This window comes from Sparus aurata, chromosome 19 (genome assembly GCF_900880675.1).
Source record: "Sparus aurata chromosome 19, fSpaAur1.1, whole genome shotgun sequence".
Classification (NCBI taxonomy): Eukaryota; Metazoa; Chordata; class Actinopteri; order Spariformes; family Sparidae; genus Sparus; species Sparus aurata.
This window is the reverse complement of record NC_044205.1, coordinates 13,220,772-13,238,763: the sequence shown is the minus strand read 5'-3', so window position 1 is coordinate 13,238,763 and position 17,992 is coordinate 13,220,772. Positions and strand designations below refer to the sequence as shown.

The 17,992-nt window shown below is 44.2% G+C and overlaps 2 protein-coding genes across 11 annotated transcripts in view; one reads left to right on the top strand and one right to left on the bottom strand.

Moving 5' to 3' along the window:
- Positions 1 to 17: 17 nt before the first annotated feature.
- On the bottom strand, positions 18 to 2,044 carry tmem14ca (transmembrane protein 14Ca). 3 transcript variants are annotated; one of them, XM_030398990.1, is made up of 5 exons: positions 1,925 to 2,044; positions 1,349 to 1,433; positions 603 to 704; positions 389 to 476; positions 18 to 238 (listed from the first exon to the last, which is right to left on the bottom strand). In XM_030398990.1, the coding sequence occupies exons 2-5, from the start codon at positions 1,422 to 1,424 to the stop codon at positions 181 to 183; spliced, it is 324 nt and encodes a 107-aa protein (XP_030254850.1). In that variant the 5' UTR covers positions 1,425 to 1,433; positions 1,925 to 2,044; the 3' UTR covers positions 18 to 180. The 3 variants fall into 3 exon arrangements, with proteins under 3 accessions (XP_030254850.1, XP_030254851.1, XP_030254849.1); XM_030398991.1 differs by having other exon boundaries at positions 1,922 to 2,037; XM_030398989.1 differs by lacking the exon at positions 1,925 to 2,044 and adding an exon at positions 1,535 to 1,838.
- Positions 2,045 to 5,449: 3,405 nt separating this feature from the next.
- The window catches only part of tfap2a (transcription factor AP-2 alpha), a 15,313-nt gene continuing 2,770 nt past the window's right edge, over positions 5,450 to 17,992 (top strand). The window contains exons 1-6 of one of the 8 annotated variants that reach the window (XM_030398880.1): positions 5,450 to 5,605; positions 10,472 to 10,891; positions 12,287 to 12,338; positions 14,078 to 14,303; positions 15,061 to 15,179; positions 17,174 to 17,315. In XM_030398880.1, coding sequence (XP_030254740.1) covers positions 5,573 to 5,605; positions 10,472 to 10,891; positions 12,287 to 12,338; positions 14,078 to 14,303; positions 15,061 to 15,179; positions 17,174 to 17,315 — 992 coding nt within the window. In that variant the 5' untranslated portion in view covers positions 5,450 to 5,572. Of the gene's footprint in view, positions 5,606 to 7,245; positions 7,458 to 8,514; positions 9,858 to 10,471; positions 10,907 to 12,286; positions 12,339 to 14,077; positions 14,304 to 15,060; positions 15,180 to 17,173; positions 17,316 to 17,992 lie in introns of those variants that run through there. The other 7 variants (XM_030398877.1, XM_030398878.1, XM_030398876.1 and 4 more) reach the window with 7 other exon arrangements.

Genomic DNA, 17,992 nt, shown 5'->3' with positions numbered 1-17,992 from the left:
AAAAGACAAGACAAACATTCCTATTATATAAACAAGGTACTATATTTCATCCTTAAATATACAAGTTTTTTTTTTGTTTTTTTTACAAAATCATTGATTAATGTTCAACAGTGAATGACGAACGTTGACAAGAAGCTCCTGAAACAGAAGATGGGCGCTCACATCACAATCTACACTCCGTTAAGACTCCTGGGGTTTCTGGAGCAATGCCATGCTGAGCTTTCCCACCATCAGGAGACTGGAACAGAACAATAATATCAGACCCCATGCACAGAACACAGGAGATTGTACACCAACCAAAAAACAGAAAAGCATCAAGACAGGAATATCGGTTATTGACCTTAGAGAGACTTTGAGTAGCTATAGAGGTATGACAGTTTAGTTATACCTTGCTCCGGCCATCAAGCCAGCTGGCATGAACTTCCTGGATCCGTAGAATCTCTTTCCCATGACGCCGGTCAGTGCTCCTGATGTAGCTGCAAGACACCAAGAAAATGTTAACCCAAGAGACACATTACTGTTCTCATTGGGAAACTCTTTACCCTGTGTGTCCCCATGCAAACGCATTCACAGCAAGCACAGGACAGTCTTAGTATACCGACCGAGTGACACCCAGATATTATTGGGGTCGTTGGAGATCTGGTAGGCGCCGAAGCCTGCGAGGCCGCCAAAGAGAAGACCAGCAGCGAGAGAGGGTACGCTGCCTGGAAGAAATGACACACAGCAGCACAAGAATGAGCAGCATACAGTCTTGCGTGTTATGGGAGTGACATTTTAGTTTAAAAGTGCATGAAACATAATTTGAACATGGATACTTCAGGTTATTGCTTCCAACAGCTTGCCAACTATTTTGATAATCAACGACTCGTTTCAGGCAAGCAAAAACAAAGTCAAATACTCGCTGGTTCCATCTTGTTAAATGGAAGGATTTGCTGCTTTTGTCCTTCATTTATGACAGGAAATGAAGAGTATTTTGTGCTGGAGCAGGTTGAAGACGTGTCTTTGGGCACTGGGTTACTGTGATAAGCAAGTTCATACAGTTTTTTGATCATTTATCATGTGAATAATCAGCAGATTATTAATGGAAGTAATCATTAGTTTAAGCCCAATAATAAGGACAATGATGTCATTTTGAAATGCTAAGATTGTCATTCAAATTCTACTTACTGAAGACTTCCAAAGGGGATGAGTTTATTTGTATCAGAGATTCAGCGATGTTTACCAGAAAACCCAACAAGAAAGCAAACAACACAGCAATATCCTCATGATCCTAACACATTTTAACTTAATGAAGACTTCAGGTACCATGACGTCATAATCTCTCTCTCCCACCTAACACAACACATACCTGCTTTCGCATAGCCAATGGCTCCCCCGGACGCGATGAGGGCTGCGTATCCATACCCGATCCAATCCACAGACATGTTGGACACCTGTCAGGGTCACAGAGTGTGAGTGCGCAACAAACTCATTGTGTACAACAGAGTCCTACACAACCCACACAGCTTCCTGTCGTGGGCTTAATATTACTTACAGGTGAGAAAAAACCAAAAAGGCTGCCTGGCTGCTGCAGCACAGAGCTGTTACAGAAAACTAGCTGGGGCAACAGAAGATACAGAAACATTTTCCCGCCGTCACAAATCTCGTCTCGTCTGTTTTTGACCACATATAGTTACATGGTGGCCACACTGCGGGGGGCGTGTGTGTGTCTGGTGTGTTAGATAAGACTAACTGATGGCAGGAGCCTTAGCATGAGCACGACTAGCATCATAACACACGCTGGGAGCTTAACAAAGCGCCTACTGTTGCACTTCTATACTCGAGTTAAGGAGATAAACGACATTGTTTGAATAAGAATTACAACTTTGAACGTCTAAAACTCTAAAATATGAAAGCATGATGTACAAACGTAGCTACGTACAACCTTGCTCTGTCAGTTCGTCCTCTGTCACTTGCGACGGCTGCTTGTTCCTGACCGAGCAAAGATTACTGGCGCACAGTACAGGCGGAGAGGTGACCGATGGGAAATGTAGGCGCCAATGCTTTGGGAGCAATGTGCTGCGTTCATGGGAGGCGGAATTTCTTCAAATAAAATAATTACAATTACTATGTAATAATAGTGAATGAAGCAAGGGGGGAAATAAAAAGCTTTACTTTTTTTTTAATTTAGAAAAGAAAAAGTTCACAAATACGTGCACATCTGCTCTAAATGTAGACAACAGAGCAGATTCCACGTGTTCTTATCCTTATTTATAGCCTACATTATATGATTCTTATCATTGTTTATATTTAAAAGAAAGATACGTTTCATTATAAAACGCAGCGTCTAATGCATGTTTTATCTCAGGAACAGTTTGTTTTGTATGTACGTTCAATAATGAATTCCAACATGTGTAATAACCATTCTATTTTTGACACTCACTTCCTAAAACTGATTAAGTGCCCTTGAGCAAAGCATCCCCGTCTCCTATCCCCACCAGAAAACAAGAAAGTAATTTGCTTCTCATCTATGAGGACTTCTGTCGTTTGGAGACAATGAGCCATGTTAACTAAGAGGTTATCATCACGCCCACTTGCAAACTCCAGAGTGAGGACATGGCTCGGAGATTTATTCTCAATTTACGGATGGTCTATGAACACATCAGGTACCAGACGCCAGAGTGGGCACTGGATTTATTTTATACGACCACAAGATGGCACCACAGGATCAGATTAGACTGTTTTTAGACGTGCCGACGGTTCTTAAAACTTTTACTTGGCTTTATTTCATTTCATTAATTTTTTTGGTTTTGCTTAACGTTCAGAAACAGTCGGCACAGAAGCAGGAGATATACACAGAGTCTCAGCTCTCGCTGCATCCGAATAAGTGATCTCAATTTTCATACGTTATTTAATTACGGTGAAAATGATCTGGTTTAGTTTTCGAAAGTGTGATTAAAGTTTATGGGAAAGTAAAGAGGGGTAAAAGTCAAAAAGCGAGGCTGGAAAGAGACGTCTAATTGTGTAATGGTCAAATGGTAAACAAACCTGACACTCTCCTCAATTGTGACCCGACGGCCAGATATTTTTATTTGCCAAATTTCCACATGGCACCTCTGAACACCTGCTTTGTGGACTGGCATCGCTTTGACCGTTTCACTTTGAGGAATTCTCACAGCTCACACGCTCTCATTTGGTTTTAATTACCTGCAATATTGTCTTAACCCCACCGGCGGCGCGTCCTGACGCTCATCCTGAAGGAAGGTGGCGCTAGAACACAAGTTATCACCCTTTGCAGAGCCGCGTTTTCAAATGGGCCTGAAACCCCTCTTCTCGCTCAACAGACACCACTGACATGAATATCACGCTGCCACACGGGGCTTCTGTTCCCTCGGCGGTGACGGGATGGTCACTGTCTTCAGCAGTCAGACGCGTCCAGCTGGTGCGATTCTGCAGACAGGAATCAGAAAAGGGGGCCTCTCTTCAATGATGATTGTCCAACTTCTCCATAAGTTGTGGGCCGAGGAATAACCCCCCTCACCGATCGATATTAGAAAAACAACAAGGAACAGCCTCCTGGAATGTTTCGCAAAATTTTTTTGGCAAAGACAGGGACGCGTAAATTACGCACGGAGGTCTGTTTGTGTCTCAGCAAATTCACTTTTTGACCAGAACCACATATAAACACACAACACTACCATCAAATTAATAATAATAATAATAATAATAATAATAATAATAATAATAATAATAATAATATATTTAATATATTTAATATATTTAATATATTAATAATAATAATTATTCATGAACGGCTGTTCAAATGGCCTGGGGTGCAGCCGTTGCCGACGCTTATTATAGAGAGCTTGCAGTTTTAGGAAGCTGAACGTTGCCCGGAGGCCCGGTGCTCTGGTGGAAGTGGTTGAAACCAAGCCCTAGACAAACAGGCTGGATATTCAAAAGGGACCCCGCTCTTGTCTGAGAGAAACCTTCTCTCAGACAGCTCTGCTTTAAAAACTTACTCCTCCCTTAGTGCGCAGAGCCCCAAACAATATTTCTGATCCCCCATCACCATCCACCACCACCACCTCCCTCTCCTTTGTCCAGTCCTGGTGAGGTCTGAATAGCTGCAGGTTATTGTGTGTGCAGTTAAAACGCGTTCGCCTTTGAAGTCAAAAACATGAAGGCTTGTTTTAAATATTAACGGCGGGAAGAAAATCTATAGATTCAGTGTGGAATTATGCAAAACAAACAAACAAACAAATAATAAGAAAAAAGAGAAAAACAAAGTAGGGGAGGATTTATTGGAGGAAATGCAACACGGAGAGTCGAAAGTTTGCCCGGTATTCTGAGTGCATTAAAGAGCACATGTTTAATGTAAGTGTGTGGTGTAGTGACGGAACCACGCAGCGCAGCTGTGTGTGCGCGTCAGGAACTTAGAAGAGGAGAAAAGAGGGTTCAGACTGGAGATTTGACCATTATCACCTCTGTGAGCGCACGTGTTGCTCTCTCTCTCCCTCTCTCTCTCCCTCTGTGTGTGTGTGTGTGTGTGTGTGTGGAGTGTGTGTGTGAGAGAGGGAGAGCTCATTCGCTCCTGGCCGGAGGGGTCTACATAAGTATGTATTAGAAATAAACAGTGGATAAATAAATAATGAGCCTCACAATAGTGGGGTAGCTCTCTGTGTAGAAGTAATGATGTTGGCAGTTAACCTTCAAGTTTTCTTTTCTTTTTTTCTTTTTTTCTTTTTAACTCGACACACTTTCATTCGCAGTGAGAATTCGTGTTGTGGTTTTGTTTTGTAAAAGACAAAAAAGTGAAGAAGAAAATAAAGAATATACGGAAGGATCGTTGACCCACAAGGAGGAGCAAATATTTGCTGACGAGGAACAAATAATTAAACAATCCAGGTCTTGCTCTTTGATTCCAGTTAAATGATATTATCTAACAAGTCATCTTTGTTATAATAATTATATGTTTGCCAGAACTGTGTCATCACAACTCACCTGTCTGCTGGTGTGCACAGTACACTTCTCTCACTTTTTTCATACACACCAAATGATTTTTAATGTTAATTCAGCTGATGTACATAATTCGCCACTCTATAATATATGTATTATATATGTTATACGATTATAACTACAATTACCTGCAAATATAATTAGTGTTGGATATTCTTTATTTACATCATTGGTTGTGGTGAGTGCTGGATGTTTCATTTTCTTCAAATAAGCGAGAAAAATAAAATGTTGTTATAGTGTTCATTCTTATTATCTTTCTTTGATTCAAATCTCATCTCACTGACATTATTGACCAAACTGTGGCAGCTTAGGCCTCAGACAAATCGCCTATTTCACTTTTTTTTCCCTCCCAGGTAGTCTCTGCCGTTTTCTCGTCCACGCCCGGAGCAGTGCGCATGCGTCACCAGGTGGCCCCGCACCGTTTTTATGGCCAGGTGAGGCGATCCGGTCCAGGTAAAGAGTAAAAGGTTTTACTCTGGGACCGAAGGCTCGATGAGATAGGACACGGCATCGGGATCGACCACGAAGAAGAAAACCCCCCCTCCCCACGGCAAAAGGCAGCAGAAGACAAAGAATGTCAATTATGGGCAAAATGGGGGAATGGCAGGTACGTGCTGCTTACTTTAAGACAAAGAGAGACGGCTGTGGAGAAAAAAATAATCCTTGGAAAACTGTCAAAGTGTCGACTTGTTGTGGGATGAGGCTGCACAGGCGCCGTACGAATCTTTGGTTAAAGGGAGCTTGTGGAAGGAGTCCTGCGTTAAAGCTTATGGATTTTACGCGTCAGGAGATCACGCGGGAGAAGTTGAGGATATTTTATTTTGGAGAAGTCTGCGGTGATGCCAGCTTACATGTCAGATTGTGCACCTCGGTGCTTTGATACGAGGACGGAGGCTGTAGTAATCATATCCAGTTCAGATCCATACAGATGTGTCTGATCATAGACATGAAGTGATGTGGCGTAAAAGAGAAAACGCAGCCTGTGTTGCGCCTTTAAAGTAAAAAAAACAACAACCCCAAAACCCTTCCAAATGTAATTCGCGGAGACTATATTTATATTTGTTCTTTTTTAAAAACTTATGAGCATCCCAACCTGACTTCCTCCACAGTCTCACTCCATGGGATTGTCTGCGCTCCTCTGAGAAACTGGCCTTGTTTTGTGAGCTGTGGGTGATTTAAGAGACGATCTTTGCTGAAACTAACACTTTAGTTTCACTCGTCAGGCACACACGACCAGGCCAAAACCTCCAGAAAACACACACACACACACACACACACACACACACACACACCGCATGCATACATGTAGCTGTCATTGTCAGCCAGTTGCATCGCTCCATTCTCATTAATAACAACCGCTCTCGAAAAAAAACAGGGCACTCCACCAAAAATGGTAATCCAAGAAAAAAAAAGAGGGAGGGGGGACGAGAGGGGCCAACGCCTTAAAGAGCTGGCGACCTGTCTGCTGACCCACGACCTGCTGAGGTGAAGGCTCGGCCGGCGTCAGGGCAGAGCCGGGCCCTCACAGCCGCTCATTCAGATGAAACAAGGCCATGTTGTTGTGTTAATTATTTACATTACATTACCCCTGCGCCCTCACAGGTAGCCGGTGGACCTGTAGAGCCGCTTCCAATGGCTCACCTTTTTACCATAACACTGAAAGAATAGCCTCTCAAGGTACCCACTCTCGATGGGATTAAAATAACAGTTTGGGGAAAAAAATCAAGGGTGGTGGGAAAAAAGAAGAAGAAGAAGAAGAATAAATTGTGTGTGACAGGGTCGTATTTGCATAGGCATGCTGGTTTCGCACACGATTCAATGCAAAAAAAAGTTATTTCCGAGCAATTTTCTTTTCTTTTTTTTTTTAGAATTAAAATCGCAGCCGTTCGTTAAAGGTGCTGTGTATTCCTGTAGCAATTCGAAAAATAAAAAAAAAGACACGCAGGAATCAGAGGAGAGCGTCCCAGGTGCACCGTGGAGAAAAAAAGGGTCCCCACGCGTGACACTGTAACCCTCCCGTCAACAAACACACCCCAGTGAACAGTAGAAATTATAAGCATGTGTAGCGTCTTGCTGCTTTAGTCTTTTTTACCTGTGCGCTGCTGTCCATTGGTGTTGTGCTTTTTTTTTTTCTTTTTTTTTTTTTTTTTTTTGCGTGTGTGTGTGTGTGGAGCAGATGGGGGGAATCAAACGGCTGTTGATATGCTAATGAGGCCCTGTGCCAGTGTTATTACAGAGCTGCTCCAGCCCTTCACTTCCACCATTAGAGGGAGACCTCAGAGCGCAAGACAGACAGGCAGCCCACAGCTTCAATAAAAGTAGTTTTTCTGAGCGGGGGAGCACAATTCAGTGAGTGAAAACAAGAAACTAAGGGCGATACCTACACTCAATATCCACCTCAACAACCCATGAAAATGCTTTGGAAATTAACTGATAACATTAAATATGAAGATTGCGAGGTAAGGGGCTTCCTCTTTTTAAATTGTTCTAATTTTGATTTCATTTTTTTGAGGGAAGAAAAGAAAAACCAAAAAAAAAAAATGAAAGTACTGCTCAGAGAATTTTATTTTTTAGGGATGTGATGTATTGTTTTGATCCGAATGTGTCATTCTTCTGACAGCTGTTAGTGAACACGTGTGGTTCCACTGCAGGAGGAGCGGATCCATGTCTTATTTTAAATTTAATTTTAAGAGCTTCTTCTTCTTCTTTGTTGGTGTATTTTTGTAGAGTGAAATTAGAGGATCATGATAATACATTATTTAAAAAAAAAAAATTGGCAACAGTTCCAACATCAATAATAATAATAATTATTATTATTAACATTATTATAGAGCACTCAGCTGTGTTCAATATTTATATATATTAGATACACATATGACTATGTTAGTTGCACGAGTGAAATCACACCTGTGATTTATTTATTTCTCTGTAAATTCACATTAGAAAATTACAGTCACATTTTAAATGACACGTGGAAACATTAAAAATGATGATGGTACACACTTACCACGCGTTTAATTAAAAATACATATTTTAACTGAATGGCAGACGCAAGCGCTCACACAGCCGCCTTTATTCGTGGTTTGGACCATTTCATCCTTCAATTTTTAATATCTCTGCAATTTGAGCTCGTCAGATTGTGCGTGTGTGTGTGTGTATGGACTGCATACACTCAGTGACTGTTGTTATGGGCACAGGCAAAGTTTTGGCAGTAATATCAGGGACTTGTTCGAGACTGGAGAAGCCAGTCGGACGTGTTTTTTGTTGTTGTTTTTTTTCGCCCGCGTCCTGGGACGATAGGGACGGCCCGGGAACAGGAAAACAAAAATGCTGGACACCTCCGTGTTCATGTTGTGGTGCTTGTTTTAATTTACAAGGCTAATGCTCTCCCCCCCATCTCGCCGGCGTCGACGCGAGGAGATGAACAAATTCGCAATCGAAATCCGGTCACAGCCCCGCTGTTTCGTAATATTTTCTGTGTCTTTTTTCTTTTTTTTAAAATGCGTGATTGCGCAGGAAGGGGAGTGGAGTTGTTTGAGCCGCGCGTAAAAGTTGGTCGGAGCGCCGTATCCGAGCGGCCCTTATTCAGACTTTGGGGATTTTTATTTTTTTAGATTTTATTTCCCTCCGTCTTTCCGGATTAAAAGTTAGAAGTTAGCCGGTGTGACTCTGGGTTCGGAGTCGAGGAGGAACCGGTGGATTAACTCGGCGGAGACAGAGGAGAGGAGGGAGACCCATGGAGGACAGCTCGTTGTCGGAGTCTGAGCTGGAAAACAAAGGGACGAGTGGTAGAAACGAGCCCGTCGCGTCGCCTGCTGGATTTTCACCCAGTTCAGAGGTGCACATTGTTTCCTTCCATGGCTGCTTCTCCTTCATTCCCCTTCTCCTTCTCCTTCGCCTGTCTGCGGTCCACCTCCCTCCATTCCTATGTCTTTCTTTCACTTTTGCGCTTTGGCCCTGGGACCCTTTTAAAATGCCCCCCTCCTCCTCCTCCCTCTCTCTCTGATTCGTCAGACGGGAGTGAATGTCCCTCTTTTTGTCTCTCTCTCTCTCTCCACTCCCTCCACAGTCTCTCACTCCCTCTTTCTCTCTCTCTCTCCCTCCCTCACTCTCTCTCTCTCCCCATCTCTGATTAGATATACTGATTCCTCCTTTCAATGGACGTCATTTAAGCGCAGACTCCTGCCTTGAGTTGCGTCCTCCGCTTCACGCCCGATTTCCGACCATTCTTTTTCCTTATTATTAAGTATTGCTGTAATATTAATAGTCATGAACGCGTTCCATTAGGAGTCCAAGAGGGAGACGAAGAAGCGGCTTCTTTTGCTAATATGAGCTCAAGCGAGGGGACGGCAGCACTGTGATAGAAGCCAAAGGAGAGCAGGGGAGAAAAGAGAGAGGGGTTTTTTTTCTTCTTCTTCTTCCTCCAAGAGAAACTTTTCGACCCAAATCCGCCAGCACCGCCGAATATCTACATTTTTTTTAGACCCAGATGAAGGGCAGCGGGGATCTAACCGTTTATTTCTGATGGATTATCGTCCTGCTGCTGCTGTGGCACACATCTGATCGCCGGGGCCATCGCGAGCTTGCAGGAGAGAGAAGAGAAGAGTCGTTTTTTCTTCTTCTTCTTCTTCTTCTTCTTCTTCTTCTTCTGTGGGGCTCAACAATTTCTTTTTGTTGGTTTTGTTTCGCTGGTTAATTTTTTTTTTATTTTCGCCTCCTCAAAAACACGCCAAGTGTTTGTTTGTGCCGAACTGATAATTTTTTTTTTTGTCGAGTCGCACCGAAAAAAAAAAAAACCAACAACACAAAAGAGAACACAAAAATCCTCTCAGATGTTAGTGCACAGTTTTTCCGCGATGGTAAGTTGCTGGAGCCCTCATCCTGTCACACTTCGAAATTTTTGTTTTTAACCCAACAGATTTTGTGCTTATTTGTTTTTTTTTTTGTCTGTGTGTCCCTTCTCGCTGAATGATGTTTTGTAAAAAAGAAAAAAAAAGCTCAAAGATTCTGGGACACCTTCGGGGAGAAAAACGAAAGAAAAAAAAAATGCTGAGATCCTGCGGGGCTCGGGTATTTGTCTGAGGGCATTTCCACCTCCGGAATTTCGATGTTTAATTTGATTGTTTACCTTTTGTCAAATTATCATCACGTTATTTTCATTTTGTTTTTATTTCTGAGACTTTACGGACGGGCAGTGGTTTGCGCTGATCTGTCGCCCTTTATTGTCTAAAAGCAATCAGCACGAGTGATTTTAATTTAATACTCCACACTTGGTCTAATTCCTGTCATCCACTCGGGCCATATTCGCTCAATGCCCGCAGAGCATCCCGCGGTTAAAACAAAGAAAAGGGGAGCACGTTTCGTTTATAGTTGTGTCTTTTTTTTTCCTTTTGTTTTTTTTTCTGTAAATAATAATAATACAAAAAATGCATTTCAGCTAAAACACACTCTCCTCTCTGTTCCTCTCTGCCAGGACCGTCACGACGGGACCAGCAATGGGACAGCCAGGCTACCTCAGCTGGGCGGCGTGGGCCAGAGTCCCTACACGAGCGCCCCTCCGCTCTCCCACACACCGAACTCGGACTTCCAGCCCCCGTACTTCCCCCCGCCCTACCAGCCCATCTACCCGCAGTCTCAGGACCCTTACTCGCACGTCAACGACCCGTACTCCCTCAACTCCCTGCACGCCCAGCCGCAGCCGCAGCACCCGGGCTGGCCGGGCCAGAGGCAGGGTCAGGAGAGCGGCCTGCTGCACCAGCACCGCAGCCTGCCCCACCAGCTGTGCCGGGAGTACCGCAGGGAAGTGCTCCTACCGTCCGGCCACGGCATCGACACGGGACTCTCGGACTCTATCCCTATCCATGGAATACCTCACTCTTTAGAAGACGTTCAGGTGAGGTTTACCTATGTACGTGTCTCCTTTTTATGGGCTTACTCTGTTCATAATGAAAGGTTAACGATCCATTCCATCCATAGCTGGTTGGCACTGTTGTTTACCATGCATGCAATTTAAACTGATATCATCTCACCATCCATGCTAACGAGCTTAATTCTGTTGTTTTACTCTTTTAATTGAGTTATTACTGCAATGTGTTCAAGCTGCCTGCCTCCTATAATTACTATTCGTTGTCATATTATTAAGCGTTAGTGAAAAAGTGTGTGTGTGTATATATATTTTTATAAACGCTATTGTTCCATAAACGCCAGAAGGATGAGACGCGTTAAACGAAGTCTCTTATTAACGCAGCCATTCGTCTTGTTCTCCCACTGTGGCACGAAGGAAAATGTTTATATTTATATTTATTTTTTGCAGCGTTGTCGTGGTGATTGTGAAAGAATCGGCTCAATATTATTTATTATTTCTTATTTTGCCATCTTTGATTGAATTTATGAAATGGAGTTGTCGCAAATGAGCGATTCGACGTGCTTTTGCTGGAGATCACCACTCCAATCGAATTAAATGAAACGGATTTGAGAAAGAAAGAAAGAAAGAAAGAAAGAAGAAAGAGTAAACAAAGCGCCCCATGGCCCCACACATTTTTTCTCCACGTCCTCTGACTTTATTTGATATATTAAAAAATAAAAACAGACACAACTAAAAATGGACGAGGCTCGCCGTTTGTCTGCGAGCTAACAGCACCGGAACACACACACACCGAGTGAGCTCGGTGGAATTGCGTTCAGGTAAAGATGTCATGAGGAACGAGCGCCCAAAAATTGCCAATAGCCCCCCTCCCCCCTTTCAGAGCGTTCTCCCCCAGTTTTTAATCAGAAACAAACACCAATAATCCTCTAATTAGTTCATAGGCCTTTAATAGGCTGCGCTGCCGTAATTACTATCCAATCTAGATTAGAAGTTTCCTTGTGAGTGGAGCCAATCTGAGGGCGAAATTAGGTCAGGATTATGGGGCGACACAGCTTCGTTATTTAAGTCTGAGTTGGTGATCTGCCCTGTAAAACGCGTCCGTCAGCGTGTGAGACCCCGCCGGGGGAAAAAAAAAAAAGAAAACACCCGTGGACAATAATAACAGGTATAGATATGTAAGGGGGGCCTCCGAGAGCCTCCATGTTGGGCTGATTGTGGCTTAATTGTGTCGGGCTTTTGTTAGGCGCACAAGCAGCAGCAGCAGCAGCAGCAGCAGCAGCATCATCTCCCCGGTGTTGCGTTCACGTACACAGCACCGAGGACTGTTATTTTTCTTTTTCTTTTCTTTTCTTTTCTTTTTTGTTTTTTTTAGGTGCCTTTGTGCTAAAATTGTCCCCCCCTTTTTTTGCATTTGTGTCACAGCCTGTTGAGGATCAAGGAGTTCACATTCCCGACCAGACTGTAATTAAAAAAGGTAAGCAATTTCCTCCGAGATATCATGCATGTTTCTGCAAGCTGTACGCACAGTGCACACACACACACACACACACACACAGACACACACACACACACACACACACACACACCACACTACACTGCACTACTCTCTCTCTCACACACACACCATTCAACCATTCTGCTCGAGAGAGCTCGATGCAATGCGGTAATGCCTGACTGATCCTAATACGCGGTAGCCTATTTTTCATTACATGGTTTCCAAGTGCATCAAACTGGCTGCACCTTTTTTTTTTTTTTTTTTCCTTTTTTCCCCCCTCTTCTTCCTCTCTCGTCTCTCTCGCTGATGGAATTTACTGTCAGCGTTTCACGGGCAGCGGGGAGAAGATGAGTGGAGCTGGTGGGGCTTTTTGTAGGCCACCGTGGTATTGATGGTCGAAGATGCAGGGCCTTATAGGCTGTGTCCTGGCTCTTGAGTTGGTGAAAGGCAAATAGCTGCAATCAAGACTGCATGGTCCAAAATGTGTTTTAAAATGGAAGCTCAGGCCTGCCTGGTGTGAGCAGGGTGATAGCCTGTCATTTGGAGGGGGAATCAAAACACACACACACAACGACAACAACAACAACAACAAAAAAATGTTGGATGATGATGTTTTATTTCATCCGCTGTGAAAAATCAGGTGATTTATATTATTAAATCACGACGAGGCCCCCTCTTTATTTCCCCAAAGCGTTTTGTCTGGTCAAATCAAAGCTCGCTCGATAAGACGTGGAGCTTCCTTTTCTTTCCCCTTTCTGTCCCCCCCCCCCCCACATTCTTTCTTTTTTTTTTTTTTTTTTTTTATCCCCGACTCTGCCTATCTGCGTATCAACATGATAATTGGCTTCTTATATTAGTAATCTCAAGAGTTCGTTTAACTCCTATTGTCTCTATTAGGCTCCCCTGAGCCATTAATGTCACAAGTGATCTATCCAAAGGCGCACAGTCCCCTTTGTCTCCGGTTACTGCACACCAAAACGGTGTAAAGCCCAGTAGTGCTGAGCCACCCCACCACCACACCACCACCACCACCACCACCTCCTCCTCGGTGTGGAAATCACACACGGGCGACGGTGTTTTGCTGGATACCGAGGATATGTCAAAATAGGTAGATTTAAACCTAAATCTCTGGGTTGGTGTGGTTCTTGCTCGGTGCACAGTCGATCCATAGCGCAAAGAAAAGGGGGGAAAAAATGGCTGGAGGGGCGCTGGGATGGAGGAGAATCTCGCTATCTGCTGCTGGGATCTCTACATATAGATGTTGACCGGTGTTTTTTAAAAAAAATTTTTTTTTAATTATAAGTAATAAAGATCAGGCGAGTGGAAATATCCTGAATGTTGGAACATCTGGAGTTGAGCGAGGATCAGGCCCCAGTATGACTGATTCTAACATACACACTCACACCAACACACGGTTATTATTATTATTATTATTATTATTATTAATATTATTATTATTATTACTGCTGCCATGTATAGGCCTCCATTACTCTTTTCTCTGCACACCCTTCCCCGCTGAAAGTGTACACATGTGGTGCTAAACTCCTAAATCCGGGGCCTAAATCCCCCCTTCTCATTTAGTTAAGGCTCTGCATTGCATGAAATTCACTGAGCACGGTCTCTCTCTCTCTCTCTCTCTCTCCCTCTCTCTCTGTCTCCCCCCTCCTCTCACTCTCTCTCTCTCTCTCTCTCTCTCTCTCTCTCTCCACCCTTGCTAGGTCCAGTGTCTTTATCCAAGAACAACAACATCTCCGCCATCCCCGTAAATAAGGACGGTCTTTTCGGAGGGGTGGTAAACCCCAACGAGGTGTTCTGCTCGGTTCCGGGTCGCCTGTCCCTCCTCAGCTCCACATCAAAGTACAAGGTCACGGTGGCGGAGGTGCAGAGACGCCTCTCGCCGCCCGAGTGCCTCAACGCCTCCCTGCTGGGCGGGGTGCTGAGGAGGTGAGCGCAAGAAAAAAAAAAAAAAAAGAAAAGAAACCTCTCACTCTGTTGTACCTGTGCGTGTGTTGCTTGTTTGCGTCTGCGTGAACTCTCTCACTCCAAGCCATTCTCTCTCTCTCTCTCTCTCTCTCTCTGTGTGCGTGCGTGCATCTCTCCCTCTGTCTCCCTCCCTCTCTCTCTCTCTCTCTCTCTCTCCTCTGTACCAAGAATAATTAAAATCGACCAACCATGACACCTAGCTCCTGCATTTAAAGCAGGAGGGGTCTGTTAAATTCCATATTAACTTCCGTTGCGCGCTGGATCTCTCTCTCACTCTCTCTCTCTCCCCCCCATTCCCTCTCTCTCTCAAATTAATGTAGGCCTAGTCTGTTTCAACCCCAGCTCTATAGGCCCAGTGAAGGCATTACACATGAAAACATTGGTCTCCAGTGAACTGTCTACTGAAGTGCTGCAGACACGCAGCCAGTAATAGTGCTGCCTATTAAGTAGGGCTTTATTTATTCATTTTGTACAGTATCTGTGTGCTGGAGAGCAGGGCCGGGGCCTCTTTGGTTTTTATTTATAGCTTTGTGTTGGAGGGGTAGAGGCAGCCAAAACCTCATCAGCCCATCCACCTTCTTAAATTGGCGATATCGTCATATCAGAGTCTCCGTCATGGAAAGTGTCGTCGAGTCGTTTGACATATATTTTTTGCCTGTGCATTATTTTGAAATCCATTGTCTGAGTTTCCGCTCTGTCTTTTCGCTGCCGCTCACAGGGCCAAATCCAAGAACGGAGGAAGATCCTTAAGGGAGAAGTTGGATAAAATCGGCTTGAATCTACCTGCGGGCAGACGCAAGGCGGCCAACGTCACCTTGCTGACGTCACTAGTCGAAGGTAAGTCTGGTCTGGCCGTTAAAATCACGTTCCCACCCTCGCTGCTCGCGCGATATCAGGTGCTTTGCAGAGTGGGAGTTTTTTTTTCTCCTCCCTCTCTCGCTCTCCTCTCTCTCTCTCTCTCTCTCTCTCTCTCTCTATCTCACTCTCTCTCTTTCTTTCTGTCTTTCTTTCTCTGTGTTGGAAATCAGCATATGCGCTCATCCGTGTAATGTGGACCGACTTTGCCTCGCAAGTAATAAAGCATGAAGGATGTGTGTGTGTGTGTGTGTGTCTGTGAGGAGAGAGAGAGAGAGAGAGAGAAGTGCTGGTGATTCTAGTGGCTTTGCAGCGTTGGCCTCCGCTTTCAGGAGCGCACTTACAGGTCCACGCCTGGCCTAGTTTATACACTGGATGAATTTGTGTTGAAGTCCAGTTAATTATTGAGTGCTGCTTGTTTATTGGGCACCGCTGAGCTGCTTCACCTCACGGATGAGAAGTCGATTGATTTATTAACCCTGCGTTGTTTCAAACACGCCGATGTGGCGGCGCGAAGGGGCTGACTTTTTATTTATTCTATTTATTTATTTATCTTTTTGTTAATGGTGACTTAATTCTCGCGTTAATAGCTTCCCATGCCCTGTTTTTCATTTATTTATTTTTTTACGCTGCATGCAGATGGTGCGGCGCTGCTGACCTATTGTGAGCTATATGTTTTTTTTTTTCGTTTTTTTTTTTTTTTTGGGGGGGGGGCCTATTAAAGAATAAATTAGTCAATTATGGCGCGCTGAGAAGACGCCTTTAACGCCGGATAAATCCCATTTCGCTCGCAGGAGTCGGAGGCGTATTATTCCAGTGCGGTGGTATTTGGTGTTCAGCGCGTTTTCCAAAGGTGAAGGCGTGCGACGGTTCAGTGGTCCCTGTTAATCATTATTGTAGGAGAGAGGGGCCGAGTGTTCATTGTGCTTTCAATAGAGAGAGAGAGAGAGAGAGAGAGAGAGAGAGAGAGAGAGAGAGAGAGAGATTTGGCGCTGTATTGTAATGAGCCTGGAGAAATGTATGATTCCGGGTAATAAGGGGGTGGTGGCACGTGTGTGGTGGTGGTGGAGGAGGTGGTGTTGTTGGTGGTGGATGGCAGCCGGTTGTTTAGTGGAGGGACACTGCGTTTTCTGAAGTGCTGTCATTGTTTACGATGCGCTCCATTTTATGGAAACGAGTTTACTGGACTTGAGCTTTTGATGCTAATTGGCGCATGCGTTCTTCCGGAGCAGAGGCTTATGGGCAGGAAGCCCCGCAGTAAAAAAAAAAAAAAAAAAAAAGAACTCAACTGCTTCAGGAAATTAAAACCAAAGACTTTTTTTTGGGGTGGGGGGAAGAAAAATGTCAACCAACAAGAGAGGCGAGCTGAGACTCGGACGGAATGAAAACCTGTAATTGTCATCGCTGAAGTGTGCAAAGAGAGGCTGAGATTTTGGGCATAGCCCTTTAAAATTGCCCCCCCCCCCGCCACCATGCCCCGCGTGATCTCGCTGGACTTCCAATAATGTGCAGGCATTGGTAATCAATGACATGGTGTTAAGCATGACGCTCCGTCTATATTTCATATCCACTTATTGTTCCTCCTCCACAGCCTATTTAACAGTTCTCACGGTATGGAGGATGGAGCCTGACGCGTACTGACAGCTCGCAGGGCTGCTTTATTATTATTATCATTTATATTATTATCATTATTATTATGATCATGATTTCTGGGCTATGATTGTTGCCATCATCATCATTAGTGTTGTTGGGAGGGCACAGGTGCTATAACCCCCCTCCCCTTCCCTCACCCTCACTCCCCACTGCTCACATCAGATTAATCACGTGTTTAGTCCAAGCAGGGAGTGTGAACTGCTCTCAATTTGATGTAACCATATTTAATAAGCAAACACGTTTTTTTCTCTCTCTCCCTCCTCCTCCTCCTCCTCTTCCTCTTCTTCTTCCTCTTCCCCTTCTTCTTCCTCTCCTCCTCTCAGGCGAAGCGGTACATCTTGCCAGGGATTTCGGTTATGTATGCGAGACCGAGTTTCCAGCCAAGGCAGTAGCTGAATATGTAAACCGTCAGCATTCCGACCCAAACGAACAAGTCCAAAGAAAAAACATGCTATTGGCCACGAAGTAAGTGCTATTATCACATTTCACTGGGTGTCACAGCAAATTGCAATGTGAGTTTGTGTGTGTGTGTGTGTGTGTGTGTGTGTGTGTGTGAGTGAGTGGTGCGTCACTGTGTTTGTGTTGATTTGACAGCTCTCTCCCTCCCTCTCCCTCTCTCTCTCTCTCTCACACACACACACACACACTGGGAGACAACTTTATTAGAATGTTTTTACGCTCATCACATGTTTGCCATTTTATGAACAAATACAATTTTATTTTCCCCCACCCCCCCCACATAGTCAGATGTCACGATAAAAATACGTTGTCAGCATCTCTAAATGTCAACATCAGGCCCAGCTGACGCTATCAGCTAACGGCTAACAGCTAATAATTAATATTTATTCTGTCCGGCCACACACACACACACACACACACACACACACACACACACACACACACACACACACACTCAATCCCAGTCTGCCACCGACCGCCTCTGATAATTATTCTCTCCATTTAAATACGTTATTCTTTTTAATATTGTGAAATAATAATTAATTACACACACACAGCTGTTTGTTTGTTGGCTGGGCCTCTCCCTCGTCCACACACACTCTCACTTTCACCACCTCTCTCTCTCTCTCTCTCTCTCACACACACAGCAGTATTTAGTTTGTAATTTCAGCCACATTGACACA

Bases quoted from the DNA above. Each gene is read 5' to 3' on its own strand.
- tmem14ca (XM_030398989.1), bottom strand. From the start codon at position 1,624: ATGTTTCTGTATCTTCTGTTGCCCCAGCTAGTTTTCTGTAACAGCTCT. The intron at 1,434-1,534 runs GTAAGTAATATT...TGACCCTGACAG, and splicing joins TTTTTGGTTTTTTCTCACCT to GTGTCCAACATGTCTGTGGA. The intron at 239-388 runs GTATAACTAAAC...GTTCTGTTCCAG, and splicing joins GGCTTGATGGCCGGAGCAAG to TCTCCTGATGGTGGGAAAGC.